This window comes from Electrophorus electricus, chromosome 13 (genome assembly GCF_041902795.1).
Source record: "Electrophorus electricus isolate QZ-2024a chromosome 13, ASM4190279v1, whole genome shotgun sequence".
Lineage (NCBI taxonomy): Eukaryota > Metazoa > Chordata > Actinopteri > Gymnotiformes > Gymnotidae > Electrophorus > Electrophorus electricus.
The window spans coordinates 6,712,558-6,727,500 of NC_137509.1; the positions used below are offsets into that span (position 1 = coordinate 6,712,558).

Here is a 14,943-nt window from a genome sequence, read left to right on the forward strand (position 1 = left end):
TGCAGCCTCATTAAGTTTGGCCTGAGCAGTGACTAAATTAAACTAAAAGGTCAGATTACCTGTATTGAGCCTTGCTTCCATAGGTAAAAGTAGATTCCACAATTTCTGCATTTGGGACAAGAGGGGGCATTCCACAAGACACAGGATCACAGTGCAGATTAGGCACTCCCCACCTTCCCAGCCTTCCACAGGAGACATTAGGAGGTCCCTGTATATGGTATCCTGGTCTGCATCCATAGGTAACAGTATCGAACATAGTAGCACTGCCTATTACAACAGCATTGGGTACAGTTGGAGGAGGTGTGGAACATCTTCCCTTGCTACAAATGGGTACTCCTGGACTCCACACTCCACCCTTGTCACACACTGCTTCTGTGGGTCCAAGAGTTTTATAGCCTTCATCACAACGGAACCAGATACTAGCCCCACAGGTGTGATCTCGCCCAAGCACGACACCATACTTTAGCTTTGGTGGGTTGCACACACATGGTCGACATTCCGGCACTTCCCCAAGCCAAATGCCTTCTGCTGCACAGCGTAAAATTGGACTGCCAACTACCTCATAGCCAGGGAAACAAACATACTCCACCACATCCTCAAAATTAAAGCTTGAGCCATTCAGAAAGCCATGGCTGATGTCTTCAGGTGGATCACAGGTGACTATGTCACATCGCGGTGGAGGATCATCCCATAGTCCATCACCTCTACAAACAAGGGTGGGATTTCCTGTTAAGGTATAGCCAACGTCACACTCATAATTCACTTTGCCATTATAACCATAATTTGTTCCTGAGACACGGCTATTTTTAACAATAGGGGGAGCGCCACAGTCAGCTGGGAGGCACTTGGGAGCACTTTCACTCCAGGTTCCATTGGCTAAACAAACACTTGTTGGTGCCCCATGTAAGAGGAACCCAGGGTTGCACTGGAAGAGTACCCGCTTGCCAAAGGTATAATCATCTCCTTTCACTAACACGCTGCTTGATACCACAGGACGTCCACAAGACACAGCTTTACACCATGGTGCTTTGCCATCCCATTTACCATCCATTAGGCAAGTCCTGTTTTCCAAGCCCTGTAGAATAAATCCAGAATGGCACTCATAGTGGATCACATCACTGAAATGGAAAGAAACTCCCACTACTTCACCGTTAGCAATACCTCCTGGGTCACCACATTTGACAGGAACACAGTTGGGTGCTTCATCACTCCACTGGCGTCCAGAGATGCACTGTCGCACTGAATGGCTATCCAGCTCATACCCTTCTTCACAGCTATACTCCACCAAGCTACCCAGTGCAGTGTCTTTTACTATTGCTGATCCATGTTCAGGATAAGGGGGTGTCTCACATTCAGCAGGCACACACACAGGTGCAGTCCCATTCCAAGTACCATTCTCTTGACACAGAAGTGCAACTCCACTACTCATTTCATATCCTGCATGGCAGTGGTACTGGACCATGGTTCCATGCAAATAGCTGTTGTCTGCAAGTAAAGGTTGGCCTGTTGATTTGCTGTCTTCTCTTGACAACTCAGCAGATGGATCTTGAATCTTCAAGTAATCACCAAAGTCAATATGTGGAGGAAGGCCACAGTCTGCTGGAATGCAGATAGGTACTGAACTTGACCAACCATGTTCCTCACAGGTAAGGTGGTTCTCTCCAACAAGTAAGAAGCCTGGGAAACAGCTGTAGAAGATAGTGGCACCAAACTTATGGTCCTGACCTTCAACAAAGCCACTGTCAATTGATTTAGGGGGCAAGCAGTAGACCTGAATGCAAGATGGAGCCTCCTTGTCCCATTTACCACTCTCTAGACAAATAAGAGTCTCTGGACCTTCTAGACGATATCCTCGCTGACAGAAGTAGGTCACAGACCTGCTAAACTGAAGTTTTGAGTACTTGGCAGAGCCAAAGCGGATCTCTTTTGGTGGAGGACACTCAATAGGTCGACAAGCAGGTACTCCCCCAATCCAGAGTCCACTCTGACCACACAGCACAGTTGAGTTGCCCACTAGGTCATACCCTGGCTTGCAACTATACAGTGCAGTGCTAAGATACATGAGACCTTGAACATCCACTATACCATTTGGTATTTCTTCAGGATGTGGGCACTCCACAGGAATACATTCTGGATGTGGGGTACTCCAATGTCCATCTGCTTGGCAGCTAACAGAAGATTCCTTCCGAAGTGTAAAGCCAGCCATGCAGGAGTAGGTAACCACACTGCTAAAATAGGAAGATGCTGATGATGGATCACCAAAAGAAACCTCTGGTGGTGGTCCACAAGATACCTGCTTGCAGACTGGAAAGGAATCATTCCATTCTTGGGATGGGGTACATCGAAGAGTCCTTGCTCCATACAGTACATAACCATCTTCACAAGAAAGCTCCACAGTGCCTGAGTCTGAATCCAGGCTTCGCAATACTAAATGATTCTCCTCCAAAGGTGGTTCTGGGCACTTAACTGGGGAACAATGAGGTGTTCTGCTCTTGTCCCACTTGCCATACTTCAAACAGGTCCATACTGCATCTCCAGTAAGTTCATAGCCCTCATCACAGACATATTCCACTTTACTTCCCACCTCAAATATGGATCCACTGTAGTGTCCATGCTCAATAGTAGAAGGTGTGGGGCAGGTCAAAAGCACACAGACTGGAGGGTCACTATTGGACCATTGTTTGTTGGCCATGCACATACGCTCAGGCTTCCCAGTCAGACGATAACCAGCATTACAAGCATATGTCACTTTATTGCTGTACACATAGTTGCCCTTTCTCATGGACTCCTAAGATGAGGAAAGATATAGTTAATAAAACAACAATGACAAAATAAATATCAGTCAAAAGATAGACTCTACTAAGAATTATGAGCAGGTATTTCAATACAAATATGAACAAAACAAGGATATATTTGAATAATCACCTTTATGTAGCCATTTGTCAGTCGAGGTGGACTAGAGCAAGCAATGGGTTGGCAAGTGGGTAACACCCCTCCCCACTCTCCATTAGCCTTACAAGTCCTCCTTTTCTCCCCTCTGATGTAGTAGCCCTTATCACAGCTATATGCAACCACAGCTCCAAAGCTGTAGTTGGTCCCGCTGACATAACCTCTCTCAATAGTCTCTGGCTTGGAGCATCTCACAGGAACACAGCCAATATCCATGGGTGAAGGTGACCAATCTCCCCCCATTAGGCATTTCAAAGTTGCTGTGGTGTTGAGCACAAATCCTTCCTCGCATTTGTAGCTGACCTCTGTGTTACTTGCATATTTGGACTTGTTGATTGAGTCCAGGATGGCATGAGGTAGATCCGGAGGTCGCTGGCAGAAGTTGGCAATGCAGTGTGGCATACTGAGTCCATCAGGAGGTGCCCAAATGCCCTCTGCATTGCAAAACAGTTTGGTGTTGTTTCCTGTGGTGTAGCCATCATCACAGAAATAGATAGCTGTATCACCAAACAGTTGGTGTCCGGTGTCAGGGAGGGCATGGTCAACAGGTGGTGGTGGCCCACATGAACGAGGCACACACTGGGCAGAGTTATGACTCCATTCACCACTTGGCAGGCACTCCTGGGTTTCAGCACCAAGTAGTGTGTATCTGGATGTAGTCAATACAAAACACTGTTAGTTACTTTTACAACTGCAGAGTTAATAATATGATTAGAAATAGGTTCAGTAATGACAACACAGCATTTATTATTTTAATGTCTTTCATATTATTGCTTTGAGTTAGAAATTTTAACTCACAGGAGTGATAACTCGCTGAGTGTTATATGAGTTATTGTATTTTGATATGGAGGGTTATTCATGTTTTCATGACTAAATCTATAAAAAGTATTGTGTGGTGCAGTTACCCCTCTTTGCAGATGTAGTGCACCTGACTGCCCAGAGTGAAGTTGTCTCCTTTGATTACGGCATCCTTCAAGTGAGGCGGTTCCCCACAGTTCAGTTTGACACAGACAGGAAGAGGGGATGTCCATTCTCCAAATTGCTCACACTTCAGCTGCCTTGGGCCCTGGAGTCTTTACAGCAGAAATTTTTTATTACAGGGTCATCACCACAGGGCACACAACAACAAAAGAGGAAGAACACAACAGTTGGTTGTTAGATTTGCATTTCTACTGCTACAGCAAATTTCAATATGTCTAAATGGAGAAGAATTTGACTACAAAATGTAAATGCTTGTGATTAAATTCTTATCTGGATCAAATCCACACACGTCACATGAAATTACCTTTTAGGCCTAAAAGACTTAAAACTTTTAAATTGCTAATATATCACTTTTTGCAGTGTTGGAGAGATGGAAATGTTAATAGTGGATAATAAATGGTGTATATTACTTATATAATGCTTAATAAATGGTGTATATCTGAAAAACACTTTTTTGCATGAGATAAAGTGAGTATTGACTATATTAATACCCAAATGTTCATTTTTACCTGTATCCCTCCATGCAGGTGTATGATAGGGTGGACAAGTAGACTTTGCCACTGAGAGTGAACTCTGCATGGTCTACTACTGGGGGCTCTCCACAGGTGACAGGCTGACAGCCAGGTGGTGGTCTGTTCCATGTTAAGCTAGACTGACACTGGATTTCCATTGGCCCTTGGAGGATGTAACCTTTATCACAGCTGTTGGGGAGATGAGAATCTCATTACTCAAATAAATGATGCTATAGAACGTTATATTCCTAATGATAGCTAAAATGCTCCTTATATTTAACTCTTCTATCACTGACAGTGATACCTGAAAGTCACCTTGCTTCTGTATGTGAAGTTTGTCCCCATCAGGATTGCATGCTCTGGGACGGTAGGTGGACTACATGATAGAGCTGAAAGAATTCAAATATTTATATTTAAGAAAACAAATGGTCTCAGGCTTCACAAGTCATACTGCATCATATTGCTGCCAAGGCATTCTAAGCACGTATCCTTTGGGATTTAATATATTCCAGTCAAATGTTAATTTACATTTACAGCATTTGGCAGACAATCATATCCAGAGTGACTGGCATATATCAGTATGACAGTATGTGTGCTAATTCGCAATCCAACCCATGACCATGGTGTACCTGCTCTGATGAGGTACACACCATCCTGCAATATCATGGGAGATATCATGGTCCATGTCCTGAATTCCAGTGAGACCCAAACTCTTATTGTGCTGACACTGCGAAAAAGCCTGTCCAAACCTTTTCAGCAATGAGCATTTTGCTTTTAGCAGCACATTCTTACTTTTTCGCATCTGATCAGGGTGCTGCTGCAATTCATCTGAATACATCTCTTCACATAAAAGAAGAGATGCATTCAGATGTATCCAGTTGCTTTCATTGCTGAGTATTTGAATACTGATTGTTTTGAGTGTTTTAAATTTTTCGGAATACTCATTGTTTTGAATATTTTCAATTGTTCTGAATACTGATTGTTTTGAATGTGAAGTAGTTCAAGCTTTCCTTCTGATTGGTTGAATGTATTCAGCACTGGATGCTCAGCCCAGCTCAAACACATCTACTTCCCCCCAGACTTTTAGTCCACCCCAAATCCATCACACTTAATCTAATGTAACTAACTCCACCAAACACTTCAGGGCCATTTAAATATTGCAGCCAGACACATTAGCTGGGAGTCATAGTTCTGTGATGTAGACTAACTTTAGTAGAGGACTAAAAAGGCCTGTGTGTGGAATCCTTGAACACAGTAAATGTGATTATTCAACACTGAAAGAGTGTTTCATGTGTCTGGAAAAACATGACAAATGGGATGAGCCAGTCAATTTGTAACCCTCCTCGCAGTTCACTGCCCTACTACCCACAATGATCATCGCCTTTAGCAAATGATGAGAGAACATTGCGACAACATGCTGTGAACCTTTATCTACTAAAAAAAGAATATAATTGGTTTTCATTTGGTTTGGTAATGAGCTTTGGACAACCAGTAACACAAAAAAGAAATTGTTTTGGGGTGATTAATTAATCAGTTGATTAATCAGAGATTATCAACACCAAAAACATTAGCATTTCATCTACAGTGATGGTAGCTGTCCTGTGGACTGTGATGCATGTTATGGCAAAGTCATGAGGTAATTGTCACTGCTGCATTTTAAAGTTGTTATTGCAAATATGCTATGCTGTTACGTTAAATACTCTGTAGCTTGTATTACCTGTGCAGGTCTTCCCATCTCCGGTGTAGGGAAAGAAGCATGTACAGATATAAGAGCCATCTGTGTTCTGGCAGCTAGCATTCTCATCACAGTCGGAGCCCAAAGCACACTCATCCACATCTACAAAACACACACACACACACACACACACACACACACACACGGCAATTGCATATTTCATATGTATTAGTAAAGTATGTTTAATATGTATCATATGCATGGGATTTAACTTTCCCCCAGGCTTACCCAGACAGGCAGGCAGGCTGCCACTCCACTTGCCGCTGTTGGAACATTGCATCTTGCTCTCCCCAAGCAGGTAGAAGCCAGGCTTACACTGGTAAATCACTGAGCTCCCAGCATCAAAATCCTCTCCCTGATACTGGCCGTACTCCAGAGGTGGGGGAGCTCCACAGTTTGTACCTGCAGTGAAACAAAACAAGTCACGTTACAGATATTCAAATCATTCTCTATTTGTTTAATGTACCTTTGAGGTCTTATGGATGTATATATGTCTGCATTTCTGTATATTTCTGTTAACCATTTACTGATGTGCATCAGAAGTGAGTGTTTTTTTATTTATGTCACAGTGCTCCTACATATTTAAGTGTCTGCATAATTGCGTGGGTCTGTTTTTGACTTTTGTCTGGACACTCACGTTGACATCGAGGTTGTGTGTGGCTCCATGCACCTCTATTCTGGCACTGCATCACTGGCTCCCCCACCAAGTAGTATCCAGGATTGCAGGAGAACTTTACCTGAGAGCCAGGGCTCACAGCTGGACTGGAGGAGAGCAGGTTGGGAACTGTACCCTCCAGGAGGGGGCAGTCTAATACATGAAAACATGATCCACAACACAATGCTAAGTATAACAGCTCCTGCTCAATAGTGAGCTTTAACTTGTAAAAAAAACCCCAAAAAACCAAAAACATATATGTGTATATATATATATATATATATATATATATATATATATATATATATATATATATATATATATATATATATATATATATATTTTTTTTTTTTTTTTTTTTTTGTGGAATCAATACAATTTCTGAAAAAAATAAACAGCATTGTAAACAGTTCTGGAAAAGTCAGAGATGGGCAGCGATTTCAAATATGGAGAAGGAGGATTCCTCACCAGCACAGAACATGCTCTTAGGGTTGATTTTCACTCTGCCTGTGACCCCATGCAAGAAGTCCGGCCAGGCGAACACATTCCCTTTCTGTAGGTCACTTGGACAACTGGTGGCCAAAGACCTGATCTGAGACCAGCAGCAAGAGGCCAGACATTATAGATATAATCCCAGAATGCACTGACCAATACAAAACACCACCAAATGTAGATGTTTAATGGACTTATTAATGATAGCCAGGAAGTCTTCGGGATGTTCTAAACATTCATACAAGTACATTTCGATTGCTCTTTTTCTGAACATCCTAAACCCAACACCCAACTTTATAGACAAAGTTTGGTATGGAAAATAAAAAGCCACTCTTAAAAAGCAAAAGGGGCAGTCCTGAGCTAGAATTGATTTTCAGGAGCTTTGGAGGATATATACCTCACAGTATGTACCTCATATACTTCACAGTATTTCAGCTACAATATATCTATGAAACGGCAGTTTAGAGCAGATGTACCTGCTGTGGTGAGAGGACATAATTCCATATGTTAAGTTGGCTGAGGGAGCCCACGAAGGACTCAACAGGGTTGAAGCCCTCACCTCTCTGGTCCTGATCTTGCCCCAGGACCAGAGCCCCACCTCCTACATAGGTCAAAAGAAACAAAAACGAATCACTCATTATATAGCCATAATCCACATTCACAATGAACAATAAATCCTATGGTTTACAGCATAGTCTTAAAGCATGATATAATGTCTAAACATAAGGAGCTCAGATAGATAGAATCTTATGTATCCCGCCTTATGTATCAACACACTTTATTGAATTTTCTTCTTCCGTTTGTTGTTTGGCAGTATATGTGGAAAAGGTTCATTTTGAATGGGAAAAAAAAAACATGTAGAGGTTTGGCATGCGATCGCTATACCTGGTATAGTGGTACCAACAGACAGGTCCTTCCCTCCATCTGAGGGGCTTCCATCGATGTAAACTCTCCAGTCACCATCCTTGCTTCTCCATGAGACAGCGATATGATGCCAGCGACCATCATTCACGGCGGGGCAGTCCGTGATCTTCTCTCTTCCATTTACGTAGAGCACCCAGCTAAAAGAGGCCAGAAGTGAGGAGCAGACCTTACATGATTATTATAATACACAGATATGTTTAAAATGCTGTACAAAGGTGATAAGTTTAATGTCTTAAAAAGTCTCAGTAGATAAAAGGCATCTCTCACCCATTGTAGTCTATGAGCAGGAAGGAATTGTCACTTCCGCCCTCCACAGCATACGAGATTGGTGTTCCATAGTTAACCGTGTCCGACGACCTCATCCAGAATGCACATGTGATTTGGTCCAGTGAAGGCATTAGGCCATCCATCATCACATAACTATGGATACCAGACACCTCAAACTCCAGATCAAAGGAGGAAGACATTTCTGAGAGAAATAAAACAAAGAAGAAAAAGATTTCAGGGAGCAAAACAGCAAGGGAAGGAATGAACATCATGTCAGCAAAAGTGTGTGGCTGTAAATATTTAACTGCTCTTCAAAGAAATCAATCCAAACAGTGAGACACCACCACTAGCTCCCTAAAGCAGGAACTATCTGAACAGCTTCTGCATTTGGGACCTATTATAGTAAAGAAAGCTTTGCTTTTACTTGAAAAATGCTGGCATGGACTAAAATCAAGTCTAACAACTTCTCTTTTCTGTCTACAGTCAGTGGACCAACTTCTCCTTTCTGCTCATTTGTCCCTCCGTATCTCTTGCTCTTTTGCTATGGTGTCTATACCTGTCTCACACCTGGTTCCGTTGAACCCAGGAGGGCATCGGCAGGTGTATATTCCCACTCCATCCTCACATGTGGCACTGTTCTCACATGGGTTTGGCTTGCACTCGTCCTCATCCACCTGACACAGTTTGCCACTGTACCCTTTCACACACTCACACCTGCAGAGCACAAGCATGTTAATATGTCATTAAAAGGCCATGTGAAAACAAATCTGAGTTATTAGTAAAGCTGGGCATGTTGTGGTTGGAAAATGTAAAACTGGAAAATGAGGATCTGTCCATTTGTCTCTGCTTTCATGTGCAGTGAATATGTTGGCTGAACTCAATGATTAGAACCAAAGTACAGTAAATGTGTGGTTAGGAATGTTTTTGTTTTTTTTTGTCCTAATAACAAAATTATTCATACTTATGTTTTGTTATACTAATATAAACAGAAATATATGAAGGTATATACAACACTTTTCTAAACTCCACACTCCTTTGTAACCCAATGCTAATCCTGTAAATGTATTTTGGCTCTTATTAATGCAAGTACCAATCAGCAAAATGTGCAACAACACAAAGGGCTTAGCAACCATATGGTTAACAAACATTCCACCTCATCATTCACCTGAAGTCATTGATAGCATCCACACATGTTCCTTTGTTCAGGCAGGGAGCGCTGTAGCACTCATCAATGTTCACCTCACAGTTGTCTCCAGTGAAGCCCTGACTGCAGGAGCAAGAATATCCAGCCTGCTGGTCCTTACACACCCCTCTGTTCTGACAAGGACTGGATTCACACTCATCTACTTCCAGTTCACACTGAGGGCCTGGGAAGAGACAGCATGATTGTAAGGCTTCACCGTGGGTCTTAGATGCAAATGCCTAAATGTAAATTGGCCATGATAAACCTCAGGGTGATTTTCACCTTTTACAAAAATATTGTAACATTTATAATGTGCACTGATGACAGAAATAAATTAAGGTATTAAAAAATTGTCAAAGAGCTAAAAAATCAACTCAAAACTAAACTTTTCCATGGTGATTGGTCCAAAATGTGTAAAACCCCAAAAATGTGTTTGCACTTGAAAAGTGACTGTCTTGGATATTAAAGGTTTTCTCGAAGACCTTTGTAAGTACAAGTCTTTACATGAATCATCATTGTCTTATTGCTATGTACATTATATTAAGTTTATATTACCTGTATTACATAATTTTACCTGTGAATCCATCTGTGCAGCTGCAGGTGAACCGATTCACCTTGTCCACACATACTCCCTCATTCAGACATGGAGAGGAGCTGCATTCATTTATCTCAACCTCACACAGTAATCCTTCCGCCCCCGCCCACCCACCCACCCACACACACACACACACACACACACACACACACACACACACACACACACACACACACACACACACACAGAAATGCACACATGAACAAAAGCACTCCTGCAGGGCAGCCATGTGCTTAATCATGGCCAGGTCTCAGGAACGAGGACAGTGGCTGAATGGAAAAGAACTGTAAGACAAAGCATGTGTTGCAGACCTAATAAATCCACACTCAGCTTTAAGATCCACAGTGTTACACCAGCCCCAGTTCTAAAACTTAAAGACAAGTCACTTTTCAGTCTGTGCCAGAATAGACTTGTCGAGCAAATGGTGTTGGCCAAGGATCCAAATGCTGGAGCTTTGTTCTCCTGTGATGTGTGCCATTGGTGGTGTCCTGCTGCTTACCCACAAAGCCTGGCTGGCACTGGCACTGGAAGCCTCCCATGCCATCTCTGCACAAGCCGCTATTCTGACACGGAGCAGAGTCACATTCGTCAATGTCGTTCTCACACTTTGCTCCTGAGAGGCCAGGAAATAAGGCAGATGTACACATACTCTCATATGCACACATACAAGCACAAACAATCCCCCCCATTCAACAGACAAGGACATCTCTCTTTTTCATGGACAGGTAAACCTTCCATGTACACAGTGTGTAATGAAGAACTAATACAGTCAGCATGAAGCTCTACACAGTATGATCATCTTTAAATAAGGTCTTATACACTCAGGACTAGTGACTGTGCTTTACCATGGCTAAACATAATGAGGTGAATGTTATTGGTGTAAAGATAGCTGGGAGTATATTACCTGTGAACCCTGCGAGACAGGTGCACACAAAACCAACTCCCACCTCTTCACAGGTGCCCTGGTTCTGACATGGGTTCAGGAAGCACTCATGGAACATCTGAGAGGCAAAGTACAGCAAGTGATGATGGTACTAGTCCATTCATGTTGAACTAATAAAACTGGTGTTAACATCAAGCAGAGGGAGGTGGTCCTCTTTAGCCTGACATGGATTTTGAACAACAATTGATCCTCTACCAAATACAGTCATAGTGCATAAGCTGCTGTATCTGTGAACAGTGTCAGCTCGTGGACAGCCCAGTCATGGGCAAATATTAAACTCGGTCTATACTGTATTGGTATGTTATCCACAACATCTACAGGTTGCAGAACATCTTTCAACTTCTTTGAAAATCATAAAAATCTCTAGATACAAGAAGAATCACTCAAACTGAAAAACTGTTCAGAGGTTCTAAGTGCATTCTATAGAGTGCCTAGCATTCATGCTGGTGATCTACTGCCCTATTTAATTAGATTTAATTACAGAGTTTAGGGCAATGCTCCACCAGACTATATGAACCCCAACATGTGCTTTTTTACTTGGGGCAGCAGCACCTTCTAGGAGGTAATTAAATGTCAATTAAAACTGGACAATTCCAATAATACACACACATTGAACTTCACTGCCAGCACTTAAAGGTTTGCCTGCAGTCAGGTTTCTGTAGCTAACCAAATTTATTGCTCTGTTTTATAGTGCTGTTTTAAATGCTTGTCTGGCATGCTGACTTGAATGAAGGATGTTCTGAACAGCTAAAAGGCTCACTTGCACTGCATTATAAAGATTCCTACGGACAAGCACACCTGACTATCCTCATGGGGCAGGGTCAATAACACAAGCTCACCTGGCTATGGTCATGTAGCTGGGTCATAGATACAAGCTCATTATAGTATTATGTGAATTCTTTGGAATCTCCCAAGAAAGGGGTTAAGAAAAAAACAGAAAAGAAAGAAAAGATGATTTAAAATGACAGCACACTCACCTGACTGCTGGCCTGGTAATCTTTTCCCACCATGACCTCTGGAGCAGTAGTTACACTTTCTTCCTTTGGCAAGAAACTGGAGCCAAAACCTGCAAGCAAGTGAATGAAAGAGAGAGAGAGAGAGAGAGAGAGAGAGAGAGAGAGAGAGAGAGAGAGGCAGACAAAAAGAAAATGAGACAGTCAGCAAGTGAAGTGAATACGTGAGGTGGAGAAATTTCTGCTGTCAGAACTGGAAAAGATTATCCAATTGCATTCATTCTCATCCTCATCTTTTCCAGCCTGCAGCACATTTTCCTTGTGTAAGGATAGTCTTCAGCTCTTATGTAAGCACTGGAGGGCCCTGGCACTGAAGATATGCTCACCACTGTTCCATCAGGAGGCAGCCATATGTCTATTTATGAAAAGGAATTCACTTACCCGTGTCAAAATGCTATTGTATTAGTTTAAATACTTCAGTGCTTACAGTATTAATATATTCAAGGGATTAAATGTCCCTTTGTCTGCTTGTATATTGCTGAGACCTAAAGAATTTGGTAGCTTGTCCCAAACTGTGAATAATACTGCCGGACATTCCAGCTGTGAGCCACATGAGTCTGGATGAGTGATTGCTCTGAGACGCCCTGGAGGAAACACTGAGCCATTTGTTAATTCACAACATCTTCAGAACATGTCCAGTTCATTGAAATCATCTTCTACTCAACTGGACATAATTGTGTTTCACTCTGCATAGTCCTCCAAAACTACCATAATCTCTCCACTGGGTGCAACCCCAATCTGCATTATGGCTAGCATGATGATCTTTACAAAAACACAAGAATTCACCCTCACCGTCCTCTCTCCATCCTGAAACCATCCCACTACTGTTCTCCAAATTGGCCTATTCTTGTACCCCACCCCCTTCTGGTTTTTGCTTTTCTTTTTTTTTGTTATGTGCTGTCTAGTCTGCTATATGAAAATTCCAATTCCCTCTATTTGAAATGTGTCCTTGAGTTTCTTCAAAGGCACATGAAAATGTAATGAATTATTATTATTATTATTATTATTATTATTATTATTATTATTACTGGAGCACTGCTGGATGGATCTGGCTCCCGTGATGGTGGTGGTGCCATAGAAGGGGCAGGAGAGGCAGTAGGATCGGCCCTCATTAGGCTGGTAGTAATCACGGGGACAGGGGTAACATGGGACCAGCCCCGTCCGGGAGAAATGACCCGCAACGCATGGAACTAGAGTGGCAGAGTGAGACAAAGAGAGAGAGAGAGAGAGAGAGAGAGAGAGAGAGGGAGAGGACAACAGAAATGAAGAGAAGGAAACAGGAGCAGAGTGAAATGAAAGAAGAAGTGAGGCAGAGATGAGCAGGAGGAGGGAGAGGACATTATATTAGAGAAGAGGAATCATGTGCATTTCACTGATATTACTATGTGGGTGAGAGTCCTGGATAGGGCCCGCGGCACAAGTATGAGCCCCACCTCCACACTCGCCGGGGTCCATGGCTCCTCTGATGACTGTGGAGGTGCCGGGTGGGCAGGGCAGGCAGAACCGCGACCCAGAGCCAGGCTGGTACTCCCCCAGTGGGCATGACTCACACGTCTCCAAGCCACTCAGTGATGAGCTGCCAGGCTTGCACTGTGCTGTATGTGGCAACACACATGAAACACACAAACCCATGCAGAAAGACATACATAAACACACTCAAACACATGTGAAGATAGATGCACTAAATGAACTATTGTTTAAATTCACATTGGAATAGAAAAGAACTGTTACTAGAAGAGTAAAATAAAAGACATAGATAAAGGATAAATAGGGTGGATTTTATAACAGGCTGAAGAATTTAAATATTTTTTCATTAATTAACCCCTTACAATCCAAAGATTTGCCAGAGGCTGCACAGCCTGATTTCTGAATTTCATAACGTTCCTATTAGTTTTAAAGTTGCTAGTGAATGAGTCCCAGAAGTTAAATAAAATATGCCATAACTAAAGTTAATTTTAACTACAGTTAATCTGAAGCAGCTAAGAGTAACTATCAGGATAAACCAGTGGGGAGGGCGTAGTTGAATGATGAAGGACTTGCCTCTGCACTCGACCAGGCTGCGAGAGTGGAGGTAAGGTGTAGAGGACCCATCAGGACACCTCTTACACTCCAGCTGTCCCTCCTCGTCCTGGTAGGCACCTCTTCTGCAGCTCTCACACTCAGCGTGCTCCACTGAGAAATACGTCCCCACTGGGCACTGCACTACAGGACAGAAAGCACTGCGTTGGCCAGCTTCAGTTCAAGTGTGCTTTGGTTTGTCTCGTTGGATTATCATCTGGTTGGTTAAGGTAGGCTCTGAGTTCACTTACTTTTGTCTTAGATTCTGTGAAATTCAAGGCTTGTTGTCTAAACCTAGTTGTTAGTTGCTTGGTAGTGGTAATTACTCACTACAGCTGTAGTTTTGCCCTGACCTTAGGTGTGAATTGAGGGGCGGGCTGAGCACTTATTGAACTGAGTTAAATTAGGAGGACTCCTAGAGACATGTGTCTGTATCGGTAATCAACATCTGGAGAAGGTTTGGTGGTGTTCTCAATCAGTTCATCTACATCTCACTTACAGGACTTCATAAACTCAGCTAAGTATCTTCTCATAATATCTCAATCCTTTATCTCATACATCCACACGTTAAGCATCTGAAATGTGCTTCACAATTCCTGTCCACATATCCCACAGATCTCCTCGACACAATCATAG

General features: G+C 42.6%; 1 protein-coding gene across 8 annotated transcripts in view; it reads right to left on the reverse strand.

Moving 5' to 3' along the window:
* svep1 (sushi, von Willebrand factor type A, EGF and pentraxin domain containing 1) overlaps window positions 1-14,943 on the reverse strand; it is a 71,505-nt gene that overhangs the window by 11,625 nt on the left and 44,937 nt on the right. For 7 of the 8 annotated variants that reach the window (XM_035519958.2, XM_081725375.1, XM_035519957.2 and 4 more), the window contains 21 exons: window positions 14,290-14,451; window positions 13,683-13,844; window positions 13,278-13,439; window positions 12,214-12,302; window positions 11,198-11,294; window positions 10,793-10,906; window positions 10,273-10,386; window positions 9,681-9,882; window positions 9,072-9,229; window positions 8,516-8,717; window positions 8,210-8,385; window positions 7,801-7,925; window positions 7,301-7,424; window positions 6,815-6,985; window positions 6,406-6,579; window positions 6,160-6,279; window positions 4,747-4,831; window positions 4,440-4,631; window positions 3,855-4,022; window positions 2,926-3,598; window positions 60-2,788 (listed from right to left, as the gene is read on the reverse strand). In XM_035519958.2, coding sequence (XP_035375851.1) covers window positions 60-2,788; window positions 2,926-3,598; window positions 3,855-4,022; window positions 4,440-4,631; window positions 4,747-4,831; window positions 6,160-6,279; window positions 6,406-6,579; window positions 6,815-6,985; window positions 7,301-7,424; window positions 7,801-7,925; window positions 8,210-8,385; window positions 8,516-8,717; window positions 9,072-9,229; window positions 9,681-9,882; window positions 10,273-10,386; window positions 10,793-10,906; window positions 11,198-11,294; window positions 12,214-12,302; window positions 13,278-13,439; window positions 13,683-13,844; window positions 14,290-14,451 — 6,199 coding nt within the window. The remainder of the gene's footprint in view (window positions 1-59; window positions 2,789-2,925; window positions 3,599-3,854; window positions 4,023-4,439; window positions 4,632-4,746; window positions 4,832-6,159; window positions 6,280-6,405; window positions 6,580-6,814; window positions 6,986-7,300; window positions 7,425-7,800; window positions 7,926-8,209; window positions 8,386-8,515; window positions 8,718-9,071; window positions 9,230-9,680; window positions 9,883-10,272; window positions 10,387-10,792; window positions 10,907-11,197; window positions 11,295-12,213; window positions 12,303-13,277; window positions 13,440-13,682; window positions 13,845-14,289; window positions 14,452-14,943) is intronic. The other variant, XM_035519956.2, reaches the window with a different exon arrangement.